Source organism: Palaemon carinicauda, chromosome 4 (genome assembly GCF_036898095.1).
Source record: "Palaemon carinicauda isolate YSFRI2023 chromosome 4, ASM3689809v2, whole genome shotgun sequence".
Lineage (NCBI taxonomy): Eukaryota > Metazoa > Arthropoda > Malacostraca > Decapoda > Palaemonidae > Palaemon > Palaemon carinicauda.
Genome location: NC_090728.1, coordinates 36,508,696 through 36,534,646, shown reverse-complemented (window position 1 = coordinate 36,534,646; position 25,951 = coordinate 36,508,696). Strand labels below are relative to the sequence as shown.

Genomic DNA, 25,951 nt, shown 5'->3' with positions numbered 1-25,951 from the left:
GGACAGCGGGCATCGTAGATGATTGATACGATTAATCATTGTATCGTGGAGGGCGACGTAATTCCCCTCTGGTGCTTGAACGCAGGGGAAGGTTGCTAAGGTTTTGAGGAATTGTTTTCCTCCGTCATTTCGTGGTTTTCTCCCATCCAATTGATGACTTGTTCTGAGGAGGAATCCTGGGTCTACCAGGACCCGCAGTGATCTTCTCGTTGCTTTCGATGTATGCTGGTTTTAATCGGACGATCGTCACCCAATCTTCTTGTCCGTGGATGTTCAGGAGGAAAGATTTGGCTGTTCTTCTGAAAACCTCGTAAGGGCCGCGATAAGGTCTTGTCAGGGGTTGGCGGTAAGCATCGACCCGGATGAAGACTCGCAGTTGTCCAGGTTCTTGGGAGTGAAGTGTCTCGTCCTGTCCTCGTTATGTTTTCAGGCATGGTCTGAATTTCCTGGCGATTTCTCACAGGTGATCCAACTTGGTGTCGTCGGTAGTTGCAGGGAAGAATTCGCCAGGGACTAAGTGCCTCGCCATAAGGTTCACCGTCTGCCCTGGGAGCGGTGCGAAGGCCAAGGAGGACCCACGGGAGTTGCGCTTTCCAATGTTCTTCCGTACATCTCACCATCAGGGCTGCCTTGAGTGTGCAATGAGCTCTCTCGACCATGCCGTTCGCTGCAGGGTTGTATGCCATAGTGCTGTGGAGTGTCGTTCCCATCAGGTTTGCTAGAGAAAGCCAGATCTCTGATAAGAAAGCGGAACCTCGGTCCGTCGGGATATCGTCAGGGACACCAAAGTGGCTGATCTTACTTGACAGGAGAGCTTCGGCGCAGGCGTAGGTGGTTGCTTCGGACATCGGAGTTGCTTCTAACCATCTAGTAGAGCGGTCAACGATCGTCAGGAGGTATGTTGCAGAACCTAAAGGCGGAAGAGGTCCCATGACGTCCACGTGGATGTGTCCAAATCGTCTCTTGGGTTGGGGAAAATCACCGACCCCCGACTCGGTATGGCGGTTAACCTTACTCGTCTGGCAGTTAATGCAGGTTCTCGCCCGCTCACGGGCGTCTTTCTTGATTCCTAGCCAGATCAATTTTTCGGATAAAAGGCGGGCTGTAGTGTGACCCGAGGGGTGTGATATTCCGTGGATGACGTCGAAGATATTCCTTCTGCAGGAGGCGGGAATCCATGGCCGCGGGCAGCCCGTGCTGGTGTCGCAGAGGATGGTTTCCCCGGCCGGTCCGAGGGGAATGTCCTTCATTCGTGGCGTTGATGCTGTCGTACGACAGTCTTGGGGCTCTGGGTCGTTCTGCTGTTCTACGGCGAGGTTTGCGTAGTCGATCCCCAGGTGGACCGCGTCGATCTCGATCCTGGAGAGAGCGTCGGCGACGGGGTTCTTCTTACCCGGTACGTAGCTGATAGTGCAGCCGAATTCTGTGATAGCTGCCAAGTGTCGTTGTTGGCGAGAGGACCATGCGTCTGAAGACTTCGTGAAAGCATGGATCAGGGGCTGGTGGTCTGTTGCGATGGTGAACGGCATTTCTTCAAGCATGTATCTGAAGTGGCGGACGGCGAGGAGCTCCCTGTCGAACATGCTGTACCTGGTTTCAGCGGGTTTGAGTTTCTTGCTGAAGAAGGCCAAGGGCTGTGGGTAACCGTTGACGATCTGTTCGAGGATAGCACCGCAAGCGACGTTGCTGGCGTCAGTGGTCAATTTCAGGGAGCCACTGTAGTCATGGTACCCCAGGGTGGTGGCATCGGCAAGGGCTCCCTTCGTCCTGTCAATGGCGCGTTGCTGTAGCGGACACCAAACGAGCTTCTTGGCTTTTCCCTTCAGGATGTCGTTGAGGGGAGTCAGGATGTGAGCAATGTTGGGGATGAAGCAACGGTAGTAGTTTACCATCCCCAAAACCTCCTGAAGGTGCCGGATGGTCGTTGAGGTTGGGAAGGTTTTCACGGCATCCACTTTGGTCGATGTGGGCTTCACGCCCGCAGTGGATATTTGATGTCCGAGGAAGTCCACCCTCTCAGCGCCGAATGTGCACAGGTCGAAACACACAATCAAACCGTTCTCCTGAAGGCGTTTCAGCACGGCGCGGACGTGTTTCCAGTGTTCCTCTTTCGTCCTGGAGTAGATTAAGATGTCGTCCACGTAGCAGATGCAGAATGGCAGTCCCCGAAGATGCTATCCATCAGTCGTTGAAAGGTGGCCCCTGCGTTGCGTAGGCCGAAGGTTGAGTATGAGAGGGTGTAGGAGCCGAACGGCGTTATGATGGCGGTCTTAGGCACGTCCTCCAGGACAGGAACTTGAAAGTATGATTTGAGCAGTTCCATCTTAGTAAAAATATTTGCCCCATGAAGGGCGCTAGTGAGGTCTTGCATATTCGGCAGGGGGTAGTGGTCTGGCATTGTGATCAGGTTAAGGCGCCGGTAGTCACCTCAGGGCCTCCATGTACCACCCGGTTTCTTTCCCATGTGGAGCGGAGATGCCCAAGGGCTGGACGCCTTCTTGCACATGCCCATCCGTTCCATGTCTTCGAAGGTCTGTTTGGCATCTTTCAGCTTCTGCAGCGGGAGGCGGCGAAACTTGGCGTGTGTGGGAGGTCCCGTTGTGATTATGTGGTGGTAGACCCCGTGCTTGGAGGGGGATCCCGGCGACTGTCGAAGTTCCGGCTTGAAAACGTCGGGAACTCCTGAAGAAGAGCGGCGTAGGGCTGCGCTACAACGGTGGAGATTGGTGTGATACCCGGACCAGCTCGTAGAGGGCAGGGTCGGCATGTCCCGGTGTCGATGAGGCATTTCCCAGCAACGTCGACGAAGAGGCCAAGGTGAGCTAGGAAGTCAACGCCGAGGAGAGGGTGTCTGACGATAGCGATGGCGAAGGGCCAAGAGTAAAATCGGCTGATTGACATTTTAAGCACCCTAGTCCTATACACCGTTTGGGAGATTCGTTGGCGGCGATGAGCGAGGGGGCGTCACTGCTAGGCGCCCGGTTTAGGTCGGCCTGTGAGGGATGGAATGTTGATTGCATACAGCCGGTATCGACTATAAGCCTACGGTTGAATACGACGTCGAGGAAGAATCCGATCTTGCCGTGATCTTCTACTGCAGTTACAGTTGATGTCGGCAGTGTTTGGCGTCAAAATTTCTTCGGGAACTTGCAGGGGGCCCTGCACTTCATTGCATTGCCCCCACACTGCTGGTGGTAGAAACACCAAGTCGGGTTCGGTCTATGGTTCTGCTGCATAAGCTGAGGAGGTTTCTTCTTCATCAGGGAGAAGATTTCATTGTCGTCAGCAGAGGGTGCCGCAGAGTCGAGGGATGAGCAGCTGAAGGAGGATGATGCGCCAAGGTGGGAGGCCTTGGAGGCTTCGTATAATTTTTGTTCCCTTAATGGGAGGTCGTTCATCGGAAGGGTGTTGGTGTCAGTGAGCTGGGCTCTCACGTCCTGTGGGAGGCGTCGGAGGAATATTTCGCGAGATAGCTCTTGTCATCGTCCATTGGTGTCAGTTTCTGGCAGCATGAGAAGTCCAACCAGTTCATCCCATGTTTCTACGGGAGAGGTGTCGTCCATAGATCTATTGCTGAGATCAAGGAGCTTATGTGCCCTTGCCGAGACGGAAAGCGAGTATCTATTGATTAGTTTGGTTCGTAGGTCGTCGTAGGATACCTGACCGGTGTGGACGTCGAGCCATAGGGAGATCTTGTCAAATACCTCCTCAGGGATGGAGGTCAGGACGATGTCAGCTTTGGCGCAGGTGTCGTTTAGCTTGGCCACCCCGAAGAGTACGTCCGCCCTCAGAAACCAGGAGGCGGTGTTGTGTTGTGAGAATGGTGGCAGCTTGACTTGGGCGCAGCTGAGTGGTTGCTTGGCACGATGGGCTGGGCGGCATCGTCATGGTCAGTTGATGCATCGGGCCAAAGGCGTGAGCTGGTTACGTCAGATATACCCATTGTTGCTGCCTCACGAAACTAAGTGGGATAAAGCCAAAAGACGTCATTAAACTTTAATGGCAAAAGGAGATACGAAGGAAACGCAGCCGTAATTAGTCCGTTAATGGCAAGCCAAAACTGCTATGTGTTTGCAACATCTCCGGGGTCACCAGTTGTGAGGACAACAAGACGAGCAGAGAAAGACCGACAATTTAAAACATGCAACGGTCACTATGTTACAGAGTGCGGAAGGATAAGTAGCCCGGGAGGGAAACCTTTCCAACTGCCAAAATCATTTCTGTTTTGATTCAAATATATATATAAAATATCAAGGCGGTAGCCTAATGAAACATAAAATATTATACATGGATATAAAGCTCTCAAAGAGCGCAACATTGTTGTACAAAAATCCACTATGTGGATTAAAGAATAAAGTTACAATATACAGAAGAGAGTTCAGGGGGAGGAAACACGGAGGGTAAGACGATGTCCTTACAACATCAACAAATGTTTGGAGGGCAAGAAACACACCACCATAATTACTCAAATACAGTCATACCTCTCTTCATGAAAGACTCTGGTTACGAAATTTTCAAGCTACGAAACAAGATGCGAATATTTTTATGACTCACTTTACGAAAAATGTTTCACTTCACGAAGAGATTTGCCAGCCAGGCCGAGAATAAAATAGTCACCCATCACAGAGTTGAAGAAAATGGGTTCAGACAGAAAATGTAGCTGTAGTGTATAATAGGGGTAACTATAATAGTACAGTATTGTAGTGTATATATTGTATTATTTTCCATTTATTATTACATTATGTTGTAATAACTACTTAATTTACAGGTATTAACATTTAGTTTAGGTACAGTATATTGAATGGTTCAAATGTATTTGGCTGTAGAGTATTTCATTGTGGTTTTACTGTACCTTTATAATGAGATTTAATGTGTGTTTTGAACGAATTAGGCAATTTGCATGTGAAATGTGACTCAACACGAAAAAATCACTTTACGAAAGCTACTCCAGAATGAATTAATTTAGTTTTGTGAGGCACTACTGTACTGGCGCTAGCCACACAAGATTATATCGATAAGCAAAAAAGAAAAACTGATTATGGGTACAGTCCTGATCTTAATAACTTTCTTGAAGTGATGATCGCACAAGATGTATTGTGTAGTTTGACGACAAAAAACTGAATGGAGGTTGAGGGTTTGTTTTGATGCAGGTACGCTGGCAAGAACTGGAGCGATGGTTCCTTTCTGGGATGCCTTGCATGACATCATTCATAGCACACAATTTTCAACTACTGAGGTGCTGTGGTAGGTTCAAACGAGCCTGAACTTGTGAGGTCTCCCCTACACTGTAAACCGAGTCCACGCTTTGCACGTTGATACACTGGCCCTAGAGTAAGGGAGACAACATTTCTTTGGAATTTGTCACATTGAATTCCCTGTTTTAGCCTTTAATAGTAAAGTCTGCCCCAAAAATAAGTTTTCTGGGTCGACCTGTGGCGGCCGGTGAAAAGGGGTCCTTCTAATACACTTTTCTGATAAAATCTTCCAATTATACCAGAGAAAGATAAAAGCATGGAATGCAGAGGTTACTACCCTCGCGTGAGCACCTTGTGGGTGTCTTGTATAAAGCAAAGGCGCGTGAAAGCCACTATTCACAGGCTGTCTTCCATTTAGTTAATTCCTTCGTCAAAGGGATGGGCCGATACAGAGGCCCCAGCTAATCTACCAGAGCCACGCCACCCACGCCCGACGCGAGCGCCATCTGAACAACATCCTTCTTTTCGGACTGCTACAATTGTGTGTAATTTGTTGTGCTCTCGGCGTATTTTCACACTCGTGGATTTATTTCGTCATGACCGAAGCTCCTTCTTCACCCATTCCAATGTTAAGTACCATAGTTTGTTTTGACAGCTTTTTGTAGTAACGGGCTTTTGTCTTATATCCAGTATAGTCTGTTTTATCATTCCCGTCCGCGGCGGCCATTGTTTGTTCTCTTGTCTTGGGGAGTTCATCTTAGTCTGCCCGTTTAGTACTCTGTCACTTAGGTTCTTGGTTAAGTCCCTGGCTTTATGCCTTTTGAACCGTCATTATTATTATCGTTATTATTCCCATAGTACTTTTTGCTAGCAAGTCCAGTCTACGAACAAGTTTAGCATTCTAGCTTTATTATTGTTTAGTACCCGTCACTCGACTTTTCCATTTAATTTCGGTTTTAGCAGACGCTATTCTTCGTTCGTAGTCTTATCTTGATGTTACAATTTTATTTTCATACGTTTATAATAGTGTTGTGTGCTTATTAGTCCTGATTTTGTGTCCAAGGGAGCGAGAGCTTGGGGTTCCCGTTTTCTGTTCGCAGTCACGAGTTACCCCTTTCTCTCGTTTTCTTTCTTATCTCAGGTGGGTGAGCGGATTTCCCGTTTTCCGTTTTGTGCGTTCAACGGGTTCTCCCTCCCTCACCTCTCCCCCTACGGGTGTATGATAACTTACGAGTTATTTAGTTTTGGTTACTTTTCAATAGTTAGCGTTATTTATTAGGTCCGAGTTCCGTCCTCTCCCCGTTACGGCTTGGGAGTAGTTCTTTACATTTTTCCACTCCGCCTTGAGTTCTACTCCGCCATGAGGGATTCTCAATGACTTTAGAACTATTGCTATATATATATTGTTTACTTACAACCTTCTGGGACGGGCTTCATATTGTTTAGATACGACCCTCCGGTGGCCCTTACTACGGTCTCAGGCCACGGCCATATCCACACAATAGCCATTGTTATTACAATCGAGTTATTATTCACAATATAATTATTCAGGACCTTTCATATCCCTCCGGCTTCACCGGAGATCGTCAATACGCTTTACTATTATCTTAGCCTTAGCCTTTAGCTACGGCTTGTGTTTTATAAATTTCACAATTGAATTATTAGCCACAATTGAATTATTCAGGACATCTCATCGCCCTCCGGCTTCACCGGAGATCGCCCATACACTTCACACTTATATTAGCCTTGCCTTTAGCTACGGCTTGTGTTTTATATTTATTTTAAGGGCCTGTCACTGCTTCCCCGACCCTCAGAGGTCGGCAGATTGCTTTAGATTATTTATTCTTATGTCATTATTATCACTTTTAAGATGATACAGCCCCATTACCATTGCTGGTGCTTTTATATTTAATTGTTTTAATATAGAGCTCCGGCTCTCACTGAATTCCCTCAAGCACCAATATTGCATTTAACTAATGTCTGTTAATAGGGTTTTTTAACCCCTTACCAGAGTTTCAAGGAATACCAAGACTCATGTCTCCTTTCTTTTACAGAAGGTCCGTTGTACTGCCCAAGGATGCCCTGCCTCGTTCAACGACCCCGTTGGGCATGACCTCTGTAGGTCCCATGCACACTGCGCCATCCCCTTTATCCGGGAACCGGGACAGGCCCAGTATATGGTCTGGTTCCCGGATTTGTGCTCGCTCTGTTACGAGTTGTCCTCAATTCTACTGAACGATGATGTAAGTGGGTTTTCCTTTTGTTCCTTATTTCTCTTTGGCAGACACTAATTTAGCCATTAATATGACATACACGGTATATTTTGGAGAGCAATCCCCCTCCTGCATCACTAATCACTACAAATCTTTCAGGCCGATGATGACTCTCTTCGGTCAGCAAGGGCTACTCTTCGTCCTTGGGTGTCGGGCTTCGGCAGGAATGCCCCGTCTGGCGCACCCTATCTCCTCGATGGAGACATGGCCTCCCGTCTCTTCCCAGGCTCGACTACTGCTGCAGTCTCTCCTGAAGTTGCTGCCCCCTTAATTGAAGAAGTCAGGGCCACCATTTCCGCGGAGGACGAACCCCTCGTACCGCTGGACGTGGCAGATCTAGATATAAACGTAGAACCCAGGGACGAGCAGGTAAGTGGTGCCGAGTTGGTGGAAACCCTTTTCTCTCCTACTCCCTCTTCTACCTCTTCCTTTCTAGGTTTTGATAACTCTAAGGCTTCTCCTCGGGATCCCTCTGTCCCTGTACGACCCAATGTGAAGCCACTTCGCACTTATAAGTCTTCAGCTTTGCCAGTATCAACGTCACCGGTCCCCGGACCCTCGACAGCTCCTGATATTCATATTGCTCCTCGTAAAACCACGACTCCTAAAAAGTCTAAGTCTACCAAATCCAAGACACCACCAACGGGTGGCTTTCAGGTACCCTGGGGCGATCTCTTCCCCATCGAACTGGTCAGAGATTTGGTCAGAGAACAACTTCAACATCAGTCTGGGGCGATGACAGAGATTAAGGATATGATGGCTTCTCTGATCCGCTCCGGAACTCAGCTTCCTCCTCCTTCCGCCCCAGACGCATCGAAGCTACCTCCCTTCGATAAAAACAATCCTTGGCGGTTTGCCTTGTATGCCCCATTCTTAGATGGTTCCCTAACTCTGGAGGGCATAGGCACCCGCCCTCTAGAGGACCTGGAGTTCTACCCCCCGGGCCTAGAATTCCCGTTCAATGGCTTCGTACGTTTAAAGGAACATGCATTGGTCCGTATAGACAAGGTACCGAAGGAAACAGTGATATTTCCGAAAGAGCAGGCCCAGGCTATCTGGGCCAGAACTCTATCAGAGTGGGGGTGTATTAACTCCAAGCTCACCCCACACAAAGGTGCCTACACTATTTTTACGACAGCGGCCTCCATCTCTTTGCCGCTCATAGACAAAGTCACAGAGCTGACTATACAGGCCATCAAGGAAGGCCCTTCCATGCCGGCTCTCAAGGAGACGGACCCCACCTCTTTGCTTATTCCGGGTACCTCTGCAACCTGGGATGACGCGGCGTCTACCTTCACAGTGGGGAAGCTAGACCCGGACTGTGCCTCTACTCTTTTCTCCGAGAAGCTTCCCAGATTACTAGAGAGTCTTCTCAAAACTGAGTTCGAGACCCGTAATAGACTAGCTAGGTCCCTCCACTCCATCACCTCCATGGAGTCCCTAGCATCACTTTACCCAGAGGAAACGCTGTTCAGAGTCGCCACAAAGAACCAGCTGCTGTCCTACCAAATAGACCTCCATGCCATCTGGTCGGCTCGAGTTAGTTGCAGGAAGTTCGTTCTGTCTGAGGCCTCCATCAGACATGAACCGAACAGGCTGATAGTGTCCTCCTGCTGGGGTAAGAACCTCTTCCCTCAGAACGAAGTTGATAAGGTTCTTCAGGACGCGGCGAGGGCAAACCAAAATTTGCAAGTAAGGTGGGGTCTCTCAGCCAAAAGGAGGTTCGAATCCCAGAAACAGACGTTCTTCAAGAAGCAGCAGAGGTTTAGTCCTTACAAGACGGTCCGGGGTAACTCGTCGCCACAGCCTTCCGCTGCCTCGACTTCTCAACAACCGGCGCCCCCTCAGCAAGTAGTCTACCTCACTGCTCCCCCTGGTACACAGCCCAACCCCTCTTGGATGTCCTCTCCTGCATACAACCCTGCCTACGAATCCTCCGGTTCCTTTCGTGGACACCAGAGAGGAAGCTTCAGAGGTAGAGGACAGTTCCGCCAACGCGGCGGACCTAGAGCAAGGGGTGCCCGTGGAGGGAGGGGACCTAGGTTCACTCCCTCCCAATGATGTGATGCCGGTAGGAGGGAGACTTTATCACTTCTGAGACCATTGGACCTTCAGTCCAAGGGCTCACAGCATAATATCCAGGGGCTTGGGTTGGAAATGGTAACAGGGATCCCCTCCTCCACCAGTGACCTTCTTCCAGAGACCCACTCCCATCCTGGAAGAGTACACCGCAGAGTTACTCAAGAAGAAAGCGATCAAACGGGTTCGATCCCTGAAATTTCAAGGCCGCCTGTTTACAGTCCCGAAGAAAGACTCGTCGGTGTTGAGGGTAGTTCTGGACTTGTCAAAACTAAACTCTTACATCCTTTGCGACAAGTTCCGTATGCTGACTATCTCTCGGGTACGGACCTTACTTCCCCGTGGGGCCGTCACCACCTCTATCGATCTTACCGATGCCTATTATCATGTCCCAGTAGCTCGAAACTTCTCTCCTTACCTAGGCTTCCGTCTCGGCAAGAAAGCCTTTGCATTCAAAGTCATGCCCTTCGGTCTGAGCATTGCCCCCAGGATATTCACGAAACTGGGGGAGACGGTGCTCGAACAACTCAGAAACCAAGGGATACAGATCATCGCCTATCTGGACGATTGGCTCATTTGGGCCCAGTCGAACCAGGAATGCAACAGAGCTACGTCGAAGGTACTCCACTTTCTCGCCAAACTGGGCTTCCAAGTCAATCTCCGAAAGTCTCGCCTACAACCATCAAGCCACTTCGAATGGTTAGGCATCCGTTGGGACCTTTCAAAGCACAGGCTCTCCCTTCCTCCCAAGAAGGTAAGGGAGATAGCTTCCAAGGTCAGGAACTTTCTCAAACACAGACAGGTGTCCAGAAGAGCTTTAGAACGAATCCTCGGCCTTCTCCAATTTGCTTCACTGACCGATCTCCTATTAAAAGCCAAACTCAAAGACATCAATCGAGTTTGGAGAAAGAGAGCGACAATACCTTTAAGAGACAAGACCTCAAAGATCCCGTCTTAAAAATGAAACTACAACCCTGGTCCGAACGGAGGAACCTCTCCAAATCGGTTCCTCTACAGTTCCCCTCTCCACAAGTGACAATTCATACCAACGCGTCTCCGAGTGGTTGGGGGGGTATACTCCCAACATCAGATGTTTCAGGGCTCTTGGTCACCCGCCATGAAGCAGTTCCATATCAATGTTCTCGAAGCCATGGCGGTGTTCTTGACCCTGAAGAGAATCTCTCCTCCGAGGTCGACCCACATCAGAGTAGTCTTAGACAGCACGGCAGTAGTCCACTGCCTCAACAGAGGGGGATCCAAATCACCTAACCTGAATCAGATCCTGGTCACTATCTTCGCCTTGGCAGCCGACAAAGACTGGTTCCTGTCAGCAACTCACCTAGCAGGAGTCCAGAATATGATAGCAGACTCATTATCCAGGACAAAAACCACTGGAATCAGAATGGTCCCTGGGCATACACTCCTTCCGGTGGATACTCAGGCTGGTTCCAGGTCTCCAGGTAGATCTATTTGCGACCCAACTCAATCACAAACTCCCATGTTATGTGACCCCGAACCTGGACCCTCAGGCTTATGCCATGGACGCATTAACCCTGGATTGGAACCATTGGCAGAAGATCTACTTATTCCCTCCAGTGAATCTCCTACTGAAAGTCTTACACAAACTCCGCTCCTTCAACGGGGCAGTGGCTTTAGTGGCACCTCACTGGCCAAAGAGCAGTTGGTTTCCTCTCCTCCTCGAGTTGAAACTCCGTCCCTTCCGGATCCCATTCCCCAAACTGACCCAAGTGGTCCAAACTCGGACTGTGTCAGATTCCTCAAGGATAGCCAACACCCTAACTTTGTGGATTTCATGAAGTTTGCGGCTCGTAAGGATGCAAACATCGACCCGGATAATGTCCTCTTTATAGAATCAGACAAAAGGGACTCTACGATTCGCCAATACGATTCGGCAGTTAAGAAACTAGCAGATTTCTTAAAGAATTAGACCATTCGGTTATGACTCCTAATTTAGCCATCTCCTTCTTTAGGTCCATATTTGACAAAGGCCTAGCAGCTAGCACTATAACCACCATTAAGCCTGTGCTAGGCTTCGACCTTCGGTTCGCCCACAAAAGGTCTCTTGGTCTCTGAATGATGTCCTCAAACTTGCCTCCGACACGGACAACGAATCCTGCTCCTATATCACTCTTCTTAGGAAGACTTTATTTCTAACAGCTTTGGCCTCGGGTGCTAGAATCTCAGAACTAGCAGCTCTCTCACGAAACTCAGAAAACAGATTTCCTCCCTTCAGGTGAAGTACTTCTTTCTCCAGACAGGGCATTCCTAGCTAAGAATGAAGACCCCCAAAATAGGTGGTCCCCTTGGAAGATTATTCCTCTTCTCCAAGATACTTCTCTGTCCAGTCACTACTCTCAGGGCCTTTTTAGCTAGGACTGCTACCCGATCGTCTGGCCCCTTGTTTATCAGAGAACAAGGAGGTACCATTTCCATACAGGGTATTAGGCAACAGATCCTTTCCTTTATTAAACAAGCCAATCCGGGATAATTTCCCCACGCTCATGATATCCGGTCAGTAGCTACCTCCATCAATTATTTCCAAAATATGGATTTTGATGACCTTAAAAAGTACACGGGTTGGAAATCTCCTATGGTTTTCAAACGCCACTATCTAAAGAACTTACAGGCCCTTAAATACCCAACGGTTGCAGCTGGGAGCCGTATCTCTCCCCAGTGATCTCTTGTTCTACCTTTCATCCATCTCTTTTCTTCTCCCTCCAACCCGCCACTCGCACCACGACACCGCTTCCTTGGTGGTTCGTTAGCCCTAGTTTATTACATATTACGTTAAGATGACTGTACCTTTTAATGTGTTTACCGTAATTTAGTGTGGGGATATTCTTAGCCATGTCAGTTTTGTTGCTTGTTGTGTTCTGATACTCGGAGGTTTCCTTGTTACCATGTTTGTTTAGCCTTACGCTCACTTTGCCCTGTGACTAGTTTATGATTCCTGCTTACTTACCTTAATATAATATATGGTTCTCCTTACATGGTGTTTTTTCTCTCCCCTCATTACTAATTATTATTGGGCTTGGAAGGCATTCTCTGGTACATTTTCACCGGCCGCCACAGGTCGACCCAGAAAAGGGATTTTGACGAAGGAAAAATCTATTTCTGGGGAGAGACCTGTGGCGCCCGGTGAAACCCTTTCCTATTCTTTTGCAGGATCCCACCCTTTCCTTTCCAAGCCATCATGTCCAATACAGAAGGATGTTGTTCAGATGGCACTCGCGTTGGGCGTGGGTGGCGTGGCTCTGGTAGATTGGCTGGGGCCTCTGTATCGGCCCATCCCTTTGACGAAGGAATTAACTAAATGGAAGACAGCCTGTGAATAGTGGCTTTCACGCGCCTTTGCTTTATACACGACACCCACAAGGTGCTCGCGCGAGGGTAGTAACCTCTGCATTCCATGCTTTTATCTTTCTCTGGTATAATTGGAAGATTTTATCAGAAAAGTGTATTAGAAGGACCCCTTTTCACCGGGCGCCACAGGTCTCTCCCCAGAAATAGATTTTTCCTTCGTCAAAATCCCTTTTTACTTCGTCAAAACTTTTTTTCACTTTCTTATAAATATCAACAAACTGCCTTCATCCTCTAGTGGCGCCGGCCATCTTGGGTTAAATTCCATTACACACAAAATACAGTACTATTAACCATTAACTAAAGAAAAAAAAATCAAAATAGCCAGTTGACGGCACTGGGAGTACATCTGTAATCTTCAGCGGCTGAAAACAAAATAACTACTCAATGTACTGGCCGAGGGCGGGGCTGCCATGTAACCTGACAGTAACTACCGTCACCTTGTTATAAATCTTAACAGGCAAAGGTACAGCAAAGTTGAAAGCAAACTCCTATTAATGGACGAGGGTTTGTATTTGAGTAGGAATAAATGATTTCAAGATTAGTAACCATGTTAAAATAGATCAGTTATATACAAACTATAAAACTTGACATTCAACCGGCTTAACAGAAATTCTTTTTTTATTTAGAAATTCTGAAGTTATACAGTACTGCTATAAGTACCTGATTAGGAAAATCATTCCACAATCTGTTCACAGCTGGAATAAAACTTCTAGAATACATAGTATTATGATGATGGAGAAGGCATGAATGATAAAATTAATTGTATACCTAGAATTACATACAAGATGGTACAGTCTAGGAAGACCTGAATGCAATGGATGATATGAAAAAAGAAAAATCTTATGTAACATGCATGAAGAACTAACTGAACGACAGTGCTAAAGATTAATATCCAGATCAGGATTACAGAATTCTATCCAACAAATTAAGACACAAGTTAGCAGCTGAAGACCAGACAGGAGAACAATATTTGAAACAAGGTAGAATGAATGAGTTAAAAAATTTCCTCAGGATAGCCTATCACCAAATTCTTAAAAACTTTCTTGATAGCCAGTTTTATGAGCAACTGAAGAAGAAACAGACCGAATGTGTTTCTCAAAAGTAAATTTGCAACCAAGAATCACACAATTTTAAACGAGTTGTATATAGCAAAAGAGATATCAATGCAAAGATCTCGATGTTGAGGAACCACTGTCCATACAATCATAATTTGAGTTTGGTTAGGATTCAACTTCATGCCCCATAGTTTACACCATGCAATAATTTTACCTATACCTCTATCAGAATATTCAGCAACCATTGGTCTACATTCAGAAGATGGATTTGATGCAGAGAGAATACAGTAGCATCACCTGCATATGTAACAAGCTTGTTTTCTAGGCCAATTCCCGTTTGAGTATATACTGCACTGTAGTATGAAAAATAATGGACTGAGAATATTACCCTGAAGAACACTAGATATTACATTCCTATACTCACTATGGTGCTCATCAACAACTACTCTATGCAATCTATTACTTAAAATAATTTCAATAATGATGTTAAGTAAAGACTCACCTATTCCCATCTGTTTAAGTTTGAAAACATGGACCTCATGATTAATACGGTCAAAGGCAGTACCACTGTTGAATTAAGGCCAATCAAACGAACTTCCTGACCACAACCAAGGGATTTCTGTAAAGCATTGGAAACTGTAAGAAGAGCATCACATGGTCCAAGGCCTTTACGAAAGCCAAACTGCAAATCAAAGAAAAAATTATTACCTTCTGGATACCTATTTTAGATATTTTTCCAAAAAACATTAAAAAAACTTTAGATAATATGAGAGAGTTATGGAAATTGGACAGTAATTAGCAGGGGTAGAGTTGCTGCAAACACATTTACCCAGTGGAGTAGCATTAACAATGCTCGAAGAGCAAAAAGAATCTCTTACAGCTAATTTGCAAAAAATGAAAATTTTGGAAGCAAGTTGTATATTTCCTAACTAATGTATACAAACCTGAATCCTTAACATAAGAGAATGATAACAACGATGATGCAATACGGCCTTTAAAAATTACAGTATAACAAGGTGCCAACAACCAGCTAGTAGCGGGGAAACCATTTCGATAGACGAGACTTTCTAGGGGGTTGGTGATGGCAGGAAAATGTGAGTAAAGGACTCGGGTTTATATAATTAGGAAAAATACAAATTACTTCAAAATATATAATTTGTTCCTACACAGAGACAATGAATGAATGCTTGTTGATTATCTAGCATCATAACATCAATGATTATTGATGCCGATTAAGAGTATGATTAATACCCAATAATTAAGATAAGAAAAAAATCAGAAATGAATAAATAACTTTATAATGAAACATGTAAAATTTTATATACTGTACCATTTAAAAATGAATAGGAAAGCCACCTTCCAATATACACTTAAAAAAGCCACTGGCCTCCTATAAAACCTCTCCACCAAAAATTTTGTCGAGGATATACCTGCCACCCCCATCACAATCTTTGGAGAGAATTCGTTCTCTGATATCCACAAGAGCGGGGCATTCAATAAGTAAATACCTAACAGTCAGGAGTCAGGGGAAACGGGTACAAACCCTCGTCCTTTACATAGGAGACTCGTCCTTAAAGAAGACCCATTCCAACCAGCTGGAAACTTATCACAGGACACTCAAAGCTCAAGCACTGGGATGCAGGAAGAGTTAAGGTTCCTAACACCATATGCACCAGTCGCTTAGTAATACCAGCTGGTTCACGGCCCTGGCACCAAGGGTTTTTCTTGGCCGAATATGTCATAAAATCTGGTATATATATGTGATTTGTTTGTCTGAATCAATAATCCATATGGCACATATAAAAAGTATATGATTATGGGTTTGCCTAGTTACATCACATTCCCCTCGTAAGAAGTGTGGTACCCAGAGAGGGGAAGATTGAAAGTAAAAGAAAAGGCCAGGCATTCTTTAATTTTATCACTAAAGCATATGCAACCTTTGCCCTCAATCCGATGCTAACGGTCTTATAGGAAGGACTGAGGTAGGTGTACAACCTGCTGTTCAACTACAACAGGCCATAAGGCACAAATGTCTAGAGACCTGTGGGTCACATCCACAGGTAATGGGCAGTAAACGTTGTCTGACATTTCCACACCCACAGCCAGGAAGAAGTTGTGTTCTTCATCACTTTTCTTCACCTTCCTGTGCTGATTTAAAGACGTTGTAGGTGTGATCTAGAGATAAGTGCCTCACAGGACAAAATAACATCAGATCAGGATCATCGGTTACCTCTCTCAGGTTTGCAATCTGAAAGATGAAAACCTGGAATGAAGGATTGAAGTATTCTGGGTTTTGGCAAGTAACTCATGAACAAAGGAGAACAAGACCTGCCAAAACTATAGTGAACACCCTTGTAAATACTGTACTTTAGGTGTTGTTTAATGCCTGAAGCAAAGGGTGGATTGGGATCTGGAAGTATGAGTCCTTTAAGTTAATCCTCACCATGAAATCCAAAGGCCTGATCGCTTGCCTGACTGTGGCTGTGGTCCCCATCTTGAACGTTGTCTGCAGAACTGACTCGTTCAGGGCTGAGAGGTTGACGACTGGTCTCCAACTTCCAGAGGCCTTCTCTACAAGAAACAGTCGACTCCAGGAGCCTGGATAGCTGTCGTCAACTTTAGCGCCCTTCTCCAGTATAACCTGGACTTCTCCTCAAAGGGCTACATTCTTTGCCAATCCCTGGCGATAGGATGATGATGTCACTGGTGGTGGAATCAGTGGAAGGGGGTTGATGAATGGGAGGAGATACAGTACCCAGACCGAAAGCTGTCCATCTTTCTGGCCTGTGATACCACTAACTCGTCCAACTGGACTGTAGGCTTCTTCGCGGAAGGATTGTCTCTCTATGGGGTCATTGTCCACGACCTTTTCCTCTACCCCTGAATCTCCCATGATCTTGAAAAGTCAAAATGGGCAAGCTTGTTCCTAGCTTAAGAATTAATGCCGGAGCTCTTCTGAACCAATCTATGGGACTGCACTGATGGAGTTGCAGCCCTACCCTGACCCACGATAGAAGGGGACTGCGGCTGCCGGAAGGAAAAGTTTTAATGCAGCATATAGTCCTAGCTGTCTTTCCTCTACCTTTTGGTCAAAGCTTCTACCTCCCATGCTGGAAAAAGGCTAGGACTCTTTAGGGAGGCAAAAGCCCTCCCAGAAACCGATTAGTTTATGAAACTTGGCAGTCACAGCATCTTGTCCTCTAAGGATCCACTTAGCCCACTGGTCGGCTGCCTGGTGCATCAGGAACTTAATTGCCCTGGCACCTGTGAGGACAATGTCTTTTAGTTCTTGTCTCTTATCTGAGTTGAACAAGTCGTCTTTGTCAGCTAGGTAGCCGAAAGTTCCTGAACAGTGGACTGCTTGCATGGTTGCCACAGACGTGGCTTCCAGCTTCAACTCCTCTGTCGTTGAGGAGACGGTGGATGCTGCTAGACGCTCTATCAGAAAACACTGTCTCGTGAATGCTGACTGGAATCAGGTGGGAGTATCTCCCCGCCCTTAAGGAGTCCTTCCTTGCAGATACCCAAAGTATTGTTCGGCCTCTTCCGAGAGACCGTCGAGTAGTAGCGTAGACCCTTTTATTTGTGGCCAACCCCTATCCTCGAGAGATGGTATTGCTTCCCCTAGTGAAGTGGCCCCTTCTCTCCCCCCAAGTGAGGCCTTGCTGTTTTGTAGGTGTGGTCGTTCTTGGGGCTTCTGGGTCCGCCCTCCAAGGACTTCTTGCTGCAGCTCATACTTCGTGGTGCGAGTGTGCGGCCGTTGTCGTCAACTTCGGAGGTGGATCCTCTTGCGCTCGTCGACGTCGTAGTGTCAGAGGCGTCTTCTGTGGCTTCTGACAATGCCTCTGCCCCTCCAGACACTCCGTCTGTTGCTGCCATCTTAGTTTCCCCCATTCCTAATCATCTTTTGAGGGGGAAACTTGGTCCTACATTTGTCCCTCCTGAGAGTGTTTATTCCCCTCGAGGGAGTTCTCTCGTAGAGACTCCTCTTCGGAGGACTTCTGCTGCTCATGGTCAGCTTGCTGATCCAACGGCCCATAGAGGGCGTCTCCGTCACAAGAGCTTGCCCTCTGCTTCACCTGAGGTCGCCCTTCACTATTTGTGAAAAGGTGCCTCTTCGGCTCTTCAGCCTTGTCATCGCAGCTGTCCCACTCCCCAAGAGGAGTCTGCGCTTCAGTAGTCTCCTGGCCCTTGACCTTTGCCCGTTCCTGGACATTCTCCCGACGATGCTGCTGCTAGTCCTCGGACTTCGTTCCTGGACTCTTCTGTAGATCGTTCGTATCTCCATCGGTAGATTTTCGCCTTTCCAAAGAGAGGAATACCCGAGCCTAACAATCTCAGCATTTGGGACTTATACGTGGAATCTCTCAGACACCACGTCCCGACGTTTCAGGATGGTATTCGCCCACATGCTTGAAACTTGGTGGGCAAGAAACTTGATCGTGCGAGTGAAAGCAGGAAAATCTCCATTGCTTTCCTGGTACGTTCCTTGGAGAAATCCTCAGTCCGTACCAGGATTCCCAAGGTCCCTAACCAGACATCAAGCCACGAAGTAGCCTGCATGGCGTACTTTGTGACCTTCTGGTTAAGGATCTCAGTTGCAGAGAAAGAGACCTGTCGGTTGGAGTCTCTCTAGAGAGACTCCCTTGGTGAGCTCTTCCAACGACTGACAGAGAGGAAGAGCTGGACGAGGCTCGTCAAAGATCTCAAAATACCTCCTCTGTTGGACACAAAGAGGTGGGAGAAGCTAATTGGTAGAGCCGGACCGTTGGGAGGAGGTGGATTCGGAGAGCTGTAGGGCGATCTTAGCCCTAGCACCCTTCAGCCCCTGAGATCAAGGCAAGGCTGCACTGGTCTAAGACCGTGTCTTTACCTTCTCGTGAGGGTATCTCTGGGTCAGTAAACATTTTGAGAACCCTAATAAAAGTCAGAACCTGCCAGAATGCATGTTCCGACCCTTTCTGCTCTCCTTCCGACGTTTAACTTGCAGCAAAGTCTCCTTCTTCCATCCCCGAGAGCTCTATCCGGGGTGGGTTGCGGACATCCCTTGAGTGACTGGCTGACTCTGTAAACTTAGATGTCCTTGAAGAGTCTTGGAGTCCTTGGATTCCTTCCGAGGAAGGAGGTAGGACTCCAGCATCGAAGGCCGAGATGTCGTGTCCCTCCTGACTTCCATCAGTGGTGGAGAACTCTCTGCGCGAGAGGAAACTTCCTCCGTAGGTGAAAGGGAGGAAGTCCTTTCCTCACGCGACTCTCTCGGCAGAGATGAGGTAGGAGAGTATCCGCTGGAAGATGCAGGAGGAGCAGGCCTCGGTGGTCTAACCGGAGTCAGCTTTACTCTTGGGGAAGTGACCGCGCCTGAGACTCCTCTCATCCTCTTCAGGGGAGAAGAAGAAGCCGTGGTTCCTTGCAGAAGGTCTGCTGGAGCTGTAAGATGCTCCGAAGAGTGGCCAGAGAGCAGGTTTGAAGGCTTGTACCACTGCTCTGACCATAGCACTGAACCAGGGCTGCTGATTGACTGATGCACTGTCAGACAGATCCCCTGAAGGGATAGGGACCTAAGGGTCCCTGTGAGGAGTCTCCGCCTTAGAGGAAGGCAGTTTCGGGATTCTGAACCCTTCTGTAGAGGCCCGTTCCTCTTTCCCCGGCGGTCGCGCTGAAAAGCGTTTGCGGGGAGGGGAACAAGGCGATGGTGACCTGTCGATACAATATTCCTTTGGCTGGAGAACCTGCTCATGGCCACTGCGCGAGTAAAGCTAGAACTTGTGCTCAGGAGAGCACTGCGGCTTAGGAGAGTATTGGCGAGCTGGAGACAAAGGTTGTGCAGGAGCACGCTGAGGATTTGACAAGCACTGCCGAGCTCAGGCTGGAGAGCGCAGTTGTGTTGGCGAGCGTAGATTGGCTGGCGAGTGCTGGCGAGCTGGCAAACGTCGCTCTCTAGAACATCGAGACTGCGCCGGAGAGCGCAAGCGATCGAGAGATCGCTGGGGCATTGGAGGGCGCTGAGGACAAGCAGGAGAAGGCTGTAGGTCTAGCGAACGCCGACGCGCTGACGAGCATGGGTGCTCTGGAAAGCGTGAAGGAGCAGGCTGGTGCTGACGAGATGTTGGTAAGCGCTGGTGCACTGCAGGGCGCTGGCGAGCTGAAGAGCATTGGCGCACAGCTGCACACTTAGGTAGGGCCTCATGATGCTGTAACGGAGACAGGAACGGTGACGGCAGGTCGGCTGGTAGGACGAACAGGAACCGGGATGTGACCTTTCGATGGGCGAACATCCACCGATGGAGATCGCGAACGATCTACAGAAGAGTTCAGGACTGAAGTCCGAGGACTGGCAGCAGCATCGTCAGGAGAAGGTCCAGGAACAGGCGAAGGTCGAGGGCCAGGAAACGACTTAAGTGGAGACTCCTCTGCGGGGGACGGCTGCGATGACGAGGCTGAAGAGCCGAAGAGGCGCCTTTTCCCCGATCGCGAAGGATGACCTCTAAGGCGAAGCGGAGGGCGACCTCTGCAACATGGATGCCCTCTAGGGACCGTTGGATCAGCAAGCTGACCATGAGCAGCAGAAGTCCTCTGAAGAAGAGTCTCTATGAGAGAACTCCCCCGAGGGAAAGAAACACTCGCAGGAGAGAGAGACTTAGGACTAAGTTTCCCCCTCGAAGGATGATCAGGAACGGGGTAAACTAAGACAGCAGTAACAGCAAGAGAGTCTGGAGGGGCAGGGGCATTCGCAGAGGCAACAGAAGACGCCTCTGACACCACGACGTCGACGATCGCAAGAGGATCCACCTCCGAAGTCAACAATAATGGCCGCACACTCGCACCAAGAAGGATGAGCTGCAGCAAGGAGTCCTTAGAGGGCAGACCCAGAAGCCCCAAGGACAACCACAACTGCAAAACAAAAGACATAGACAAGGCCTCACCCGGGGGGAGAGGTGAGGCCGCTTAGCTAGGGGAAGCAACACCATCTCTCGACGAGCGGGGTTTGCCACAAATAAAAGGGTCTACGCTACAACTCGACGGTCTCTCGGAAGAAGCCGAACGAGTAGGAGCTTCAGAGGAAGGTCGGGAGACGGAAGAAGAGGTCTTGGGTTTTTCCCCCTTCAAAGGAACCTTCGAAGGAGAAATATCCCGCTTAGACTTCTTCTGTCGTCGCCCAAACCTCTCCCACTGGGAGTCAGACCACTCCCGACAGTCAATGCACTGATTACCACTATCACACCATTGACCTCTGCAGGCCGGACAAAGGATGTGGCGATCGGTTTCCATGGCCGACATTAAGGTTCCGCAGGGCCAGCCATCGAGTCAATGGCAGGTGCGCATGGTCACAGAAGTCAACACACACACTAACAGAGAGAAAGCACAAAAGAATTAATGGCAGTCCAATTATAATGGCAACGGATGAGGAATGGCAACGACCATACACCATCCGAGCCAAAAGCAAAGTGAGCTAAATCCCCGGTGTGAGAGAGGGAGCGGTAGAAAGCTAACCCCCCTACCCCGGCTAACTAGCGGCATGGGTAGTTAACCCTCGCTAAAATTTAATGAATTGTCATTTCAACTTCGCTGAAAGTAATACCCCTAAATAAATAGCGTAGGCTTGTATTCCAGTTATGGAACAAATATAATTTTGGATGAGAACAGTCAACTTGCAGGGCAACTGGACCCTGTAGAAACTTCCCAATTCCTGACATTTAGCATACGCCAAGCAACAGATTACAGGTCGATACACAGAAAATCCAAATGAGCACTGGTGTATTTGTATTCAAAGTCTGCTGTACCTGATTGAACCTTGAACCCAGAGCAACATTACCTACATCCCATATGCCCAACTGGACCAGAAGAGATACTAAAAACCTGTTACACCTGTCCTGGTGCCTTTGTAGTTTGTTGGGACAGACTGAAAAACACATTGTACATGAGAAACAGACACTAAAACACTATCTAACCAAAGTTCCCATCTAACCTAACTTATGAGTCATATCCTTACCTATTGACCTACCTACCTACTTACATACCTGTGATCCCCACTTAGGCTACTGTATTCTTAACTTAGCCTGTCCCAGTGAACTACATTCACCACTTTTCATAAAACATATCACTACAATGACAGTGCTTCATTGTTTTATTACATGTTCATGAGCAGTGTTCAAATAATTGACAACTCTAACACTGTATGGGAGGTTTAACATAGTCATATACACTGGCAAGTTTTTGCTGTCACAAAAGCCTTCGACAACCACCAAAACCACTATGATGGTTTTGATCAGGACTTCCTTCTTCCAAGACCCAAATGTGTTAAACCATCTTGCTTACATATCTGATATCTGCTGGATACCAGCATCTTATAAGGTAGGTGTCATGCTCTTCAATTGAATCCTTATAAGTGATTATGCCAGAATTATGATGTCCATAGACCTCCATTTTAAAGTTCAATATTATGCCCATACTTTATGGATTATGTAGAATTAGATACTTCCCAAAATACTGACAAATTCAGCATATTTCTGACAGGCAAGAATTAGATAGTGAAGTTGTCCAGAAATCTGATTCTGGGGGTGTATGCATGGTAGCGGCCAACTATGTGTATGACGACGGCTGACTAAGAGTATGGCACTGTGAAGGGGGTCGTAGGGAGGCGTTAGCCCCTCCCTTAGGTAAGTGGGTAAGAACATGGCTTGTAGGTTAGGTTAGGTTAGGGGGGGGGGGAAGTTTAGGTTATTTGGTGTTCATTTTTATTGCACACTGAAGGAATTGGCCGCTGATATACAAAGGCTCCCTGACTTTGACAACTTTATGATTTTCCTATTCACATGAATTAGAAGTAGATAGGTACTCAGTTACCATATGTTTATTTGACTTCATTGGAATTGGTTGATTGATTGATTTGAAGTTCTCTGGCATCCTGACATTAAAGGTCATTGACGCCTTTGTATATCAGTGGCCAATTCTTCCCGCGATGACTAAAAATGGACATCAACTAACAAACTTTCTCCCCTAACCTAACCTACAAGCCGTGTCCTTACCTACTTATCTAACTGGGGGGGAGGGCAAACGCCCCCTGCGATCATACATTCACCCCATAGCATGTGTTACACGTTTTGACCAGAATTTTCTTATACTTTTCGGTGTCGATAAATGAGTTTCCTCCATATGAATATAAATTTGGCATAAATTTTATCTACTTTTTATGGTATTATTGTATTGTATTACAGGGCAATGTAACCTAGGGAAAAAACTACTTTTTTTCTATAGAAAAAATTCCACTCTTCGAAAATGACACTCGTTCCCGTCGCAAATGTATATATATATCTACATCCAACGATAATGGGGGACCCCCAGTGGGAACTCGGGGTTTTGGGTGGGGAAACATACTGGGGAAACAGTATATAATGGTAAAACAAGCCTTTTCTTCTCTATACATTACCTTCTTGGATGTATAATAAACCGATGAAAAAATACGGTAACATTGAGCTACGCAAGCTAACATTAGCAATGTTAGCGTAACATGCTAACATTAGCAGTGCTTTTCATTTATTTTTTGACATTCTATGGCTCGGTTGTAGTCGCTCTCGTTCGTTCGTTTCTACTATGCAGGTTTCGACCTTCTGCGCATAAACTCCTCTCACCTGCGCATAAATTCCACCTCCACCAATAGGATTTCTTCTTCTCTACCCGGTAAATTCAACTACTCGACATCATTCAAGTATTTGACTTGATTACCATTCCTTTTATGTAATACCCTCGTATACATATTACGTTTGACCGAAGAATTACTCGTTTTATTATCCGATACCTTATAAAATCACCCCACTTTATATTCCCATTAAATATTATTTATCATACACTCCATTTCATGTTTCTATATTAATTTTATAAATTTTGTTATTATCTTGTCACGCCCTGATTTCACATAAATACCTGCTCTGGACAAGTTTCCCATTCTAGTTCATCCATGTTTACTCTCTAGACTCCGTTGTTTTTCCGTTAACCAATCACGAACCCATACATATGGAAAGTTTACACAGGGGGTGGGGGTTAATATTTCTCAATCCCCTTCCCATATCTCTTCAAGTGGTCTCTTCATACCCCTTCCAACAAATCCTTCTCCGTGGAAACCTTTGCCCTAGTCAGGTCTTTGCTATTTCAAGTGAGGTTTTTTTCGTACTTGTAAAGGCTGCAGTATTCCATACCTATAAGCATTTGCTAAATTTCATGGGTATTTTTTTGATAAGTCATCCAGTGTTGATAATTTCCTTAAATCACATACTGTAATGTAATACCCCAACATTTACAGTGTCCCAAGTGCCGTTCCTAGAAGTTAAGGCGTCACAGTCTCAACACCCCGGTGACCCATAAGTTTCATCGTCCAGGTCATAAAAAGTCATTAATTTCTTTAATTTAAATGTTTTTAGTGAGCGCAGCTCAACATTACCGCTAGCCAGTACAAGTTTGTGACCTGGGAGGGGCGTCCAGGAGCTTGCCCTCGGCTAGGGGTTGTGACCTGGGAAGGGGGTCGGGGCTTGCCCCTGTCTAGGGGTTGTGACCTGGGAACTACTAGGTTAGATTAGGTGGGTTTGTTAGGTTCTGTACCCTTCTATATAAAGTGTAAAGGGTATATGGAAAAATGCTTTAAAATACACATGCTAATATTAGCGTAGCATTGCTAACGTTAGCAATATCAGAGTAACATTGCTAACGTTAGCGTAACATTGCTAATGTTAATGTGCGCAGTACATACGTTCTTGATGAGTGAAGTGAAGACAGAATTTGAACAAGAGCCATTATATTTAAACAGATTAACATAAAATATATGTTTTCCTGTAGAAAATAACGTGATTAAACCGGTTTTCACCTTCATTGCATCCGCAACAGCAACAACCAGTTCGGCTACTTGAAGTTAGTCGAACTAGCTATTCTGTTTGTTTGCGGTTGAAATGGTCAAATTCGATTGAATCACGTCATTTCCTCCGGGAAAACATATATTTTCTGTTCGTAATGAGAATCTGTAATACAGTACAACTTTACCTATTATTCATGATTAACTATCTGTAAGCTGTGACCAGGACCCATAGTCCTCAACATGAGCATCACTGTTCAAACCTCTTTTTAGTAGCTTTGACAGAGTACAGGGTAATAATATAAATGAATGGCAATACATATAAATCATTAATGTTTTTCTCTAGAAAAAAGGTGTTAACACCATCGACGTCCTTACCGAATCCTTAAAAGATATCCTTCGTCCTTTCATCCAAAATTTATTTGTTTTGAAGGGTTTACAGTCTACGACATAGAAATAGTATATATTTTAGTAATGGTTTCTTTTGAAAAATTTAAATTTTAAATTAACTCCTAAATAATAAAAAGTCTCACAATTTAAAGTTTATACAAGAATATTAGAATCAAAACTTTATCTCAATGCTTATTTTCAACGAAATGATATTTGTAATACGGTCCTTTTTCTAATTACATGAAGTGGAATTTCATACAGCCCTAATCAACAAGAATATGAGCAAAAATACAAAATATTGTCTGATAATATAGATAAAGACTGTGGGTAGGTAGAATTATTTATAGAATACCTTTTATAAAAGTTTTTGGAAATATTTGATGATATTTTGAAAAAGCATTACTTTGTTTTTATATGACTAGTTGAGCTATTTTAATATTACTAAACCCGGATTTATAAGCTTTCTAGCTGTATCGAGACTTTTGTAAAATAATTGCAATACTTTACATATTTTTGTATTTTATAACCTCATATATTTATATATTTGTTAAACGGTAATTAACAACAAAATATCAATTCAATGTATTTAGGAGGAACTCTGTCAAGTAACAACTAGGAATGAAAAGGAGTAACAATATTGATCAGTCGTCTGCTAGTGGCAAGTCATCTGATCAGCAGACCTCTCCTGCTCCACACTGACAGTAGTAAGTAAATACAGTGTTGTAATACTCCTGC

General features: G+C 46.2%; 1 protein-coding gene across 3 annotated transcripts in view; it reads right to left on the bottom strand.

Moving 5' to 3' along the window:
* Positions 1 to 25,951, bottom strand: part of LOC137639897 (beta-1,3-galactosyltransferase 6-like) — a 69,163-nt gene that overhangs the window by 7,645 nt on the left and 35,567 nt on the right. For 2 of the 3 annotated variants that reach the window (XM_068372166.1, XM_068372167.1), the window contains exon 2: positions 14,489 to 14,605. In XM_068372166.1, coding sequence (XP_068228267.1) covers positions 14,489 to 14,498 — 10 coding nt within the window. In that variant the 5' untranslated portion in view covers positions 14,499 to 14,605. Of the gene's footprint in view, positions 1 to 14,488; positions 14,606 to 25,204; positions 25,271 to 25,951 lie in introns of those variants that run through there. The other variant, XM_068372168.1, reaches the window with a different exon arrangement.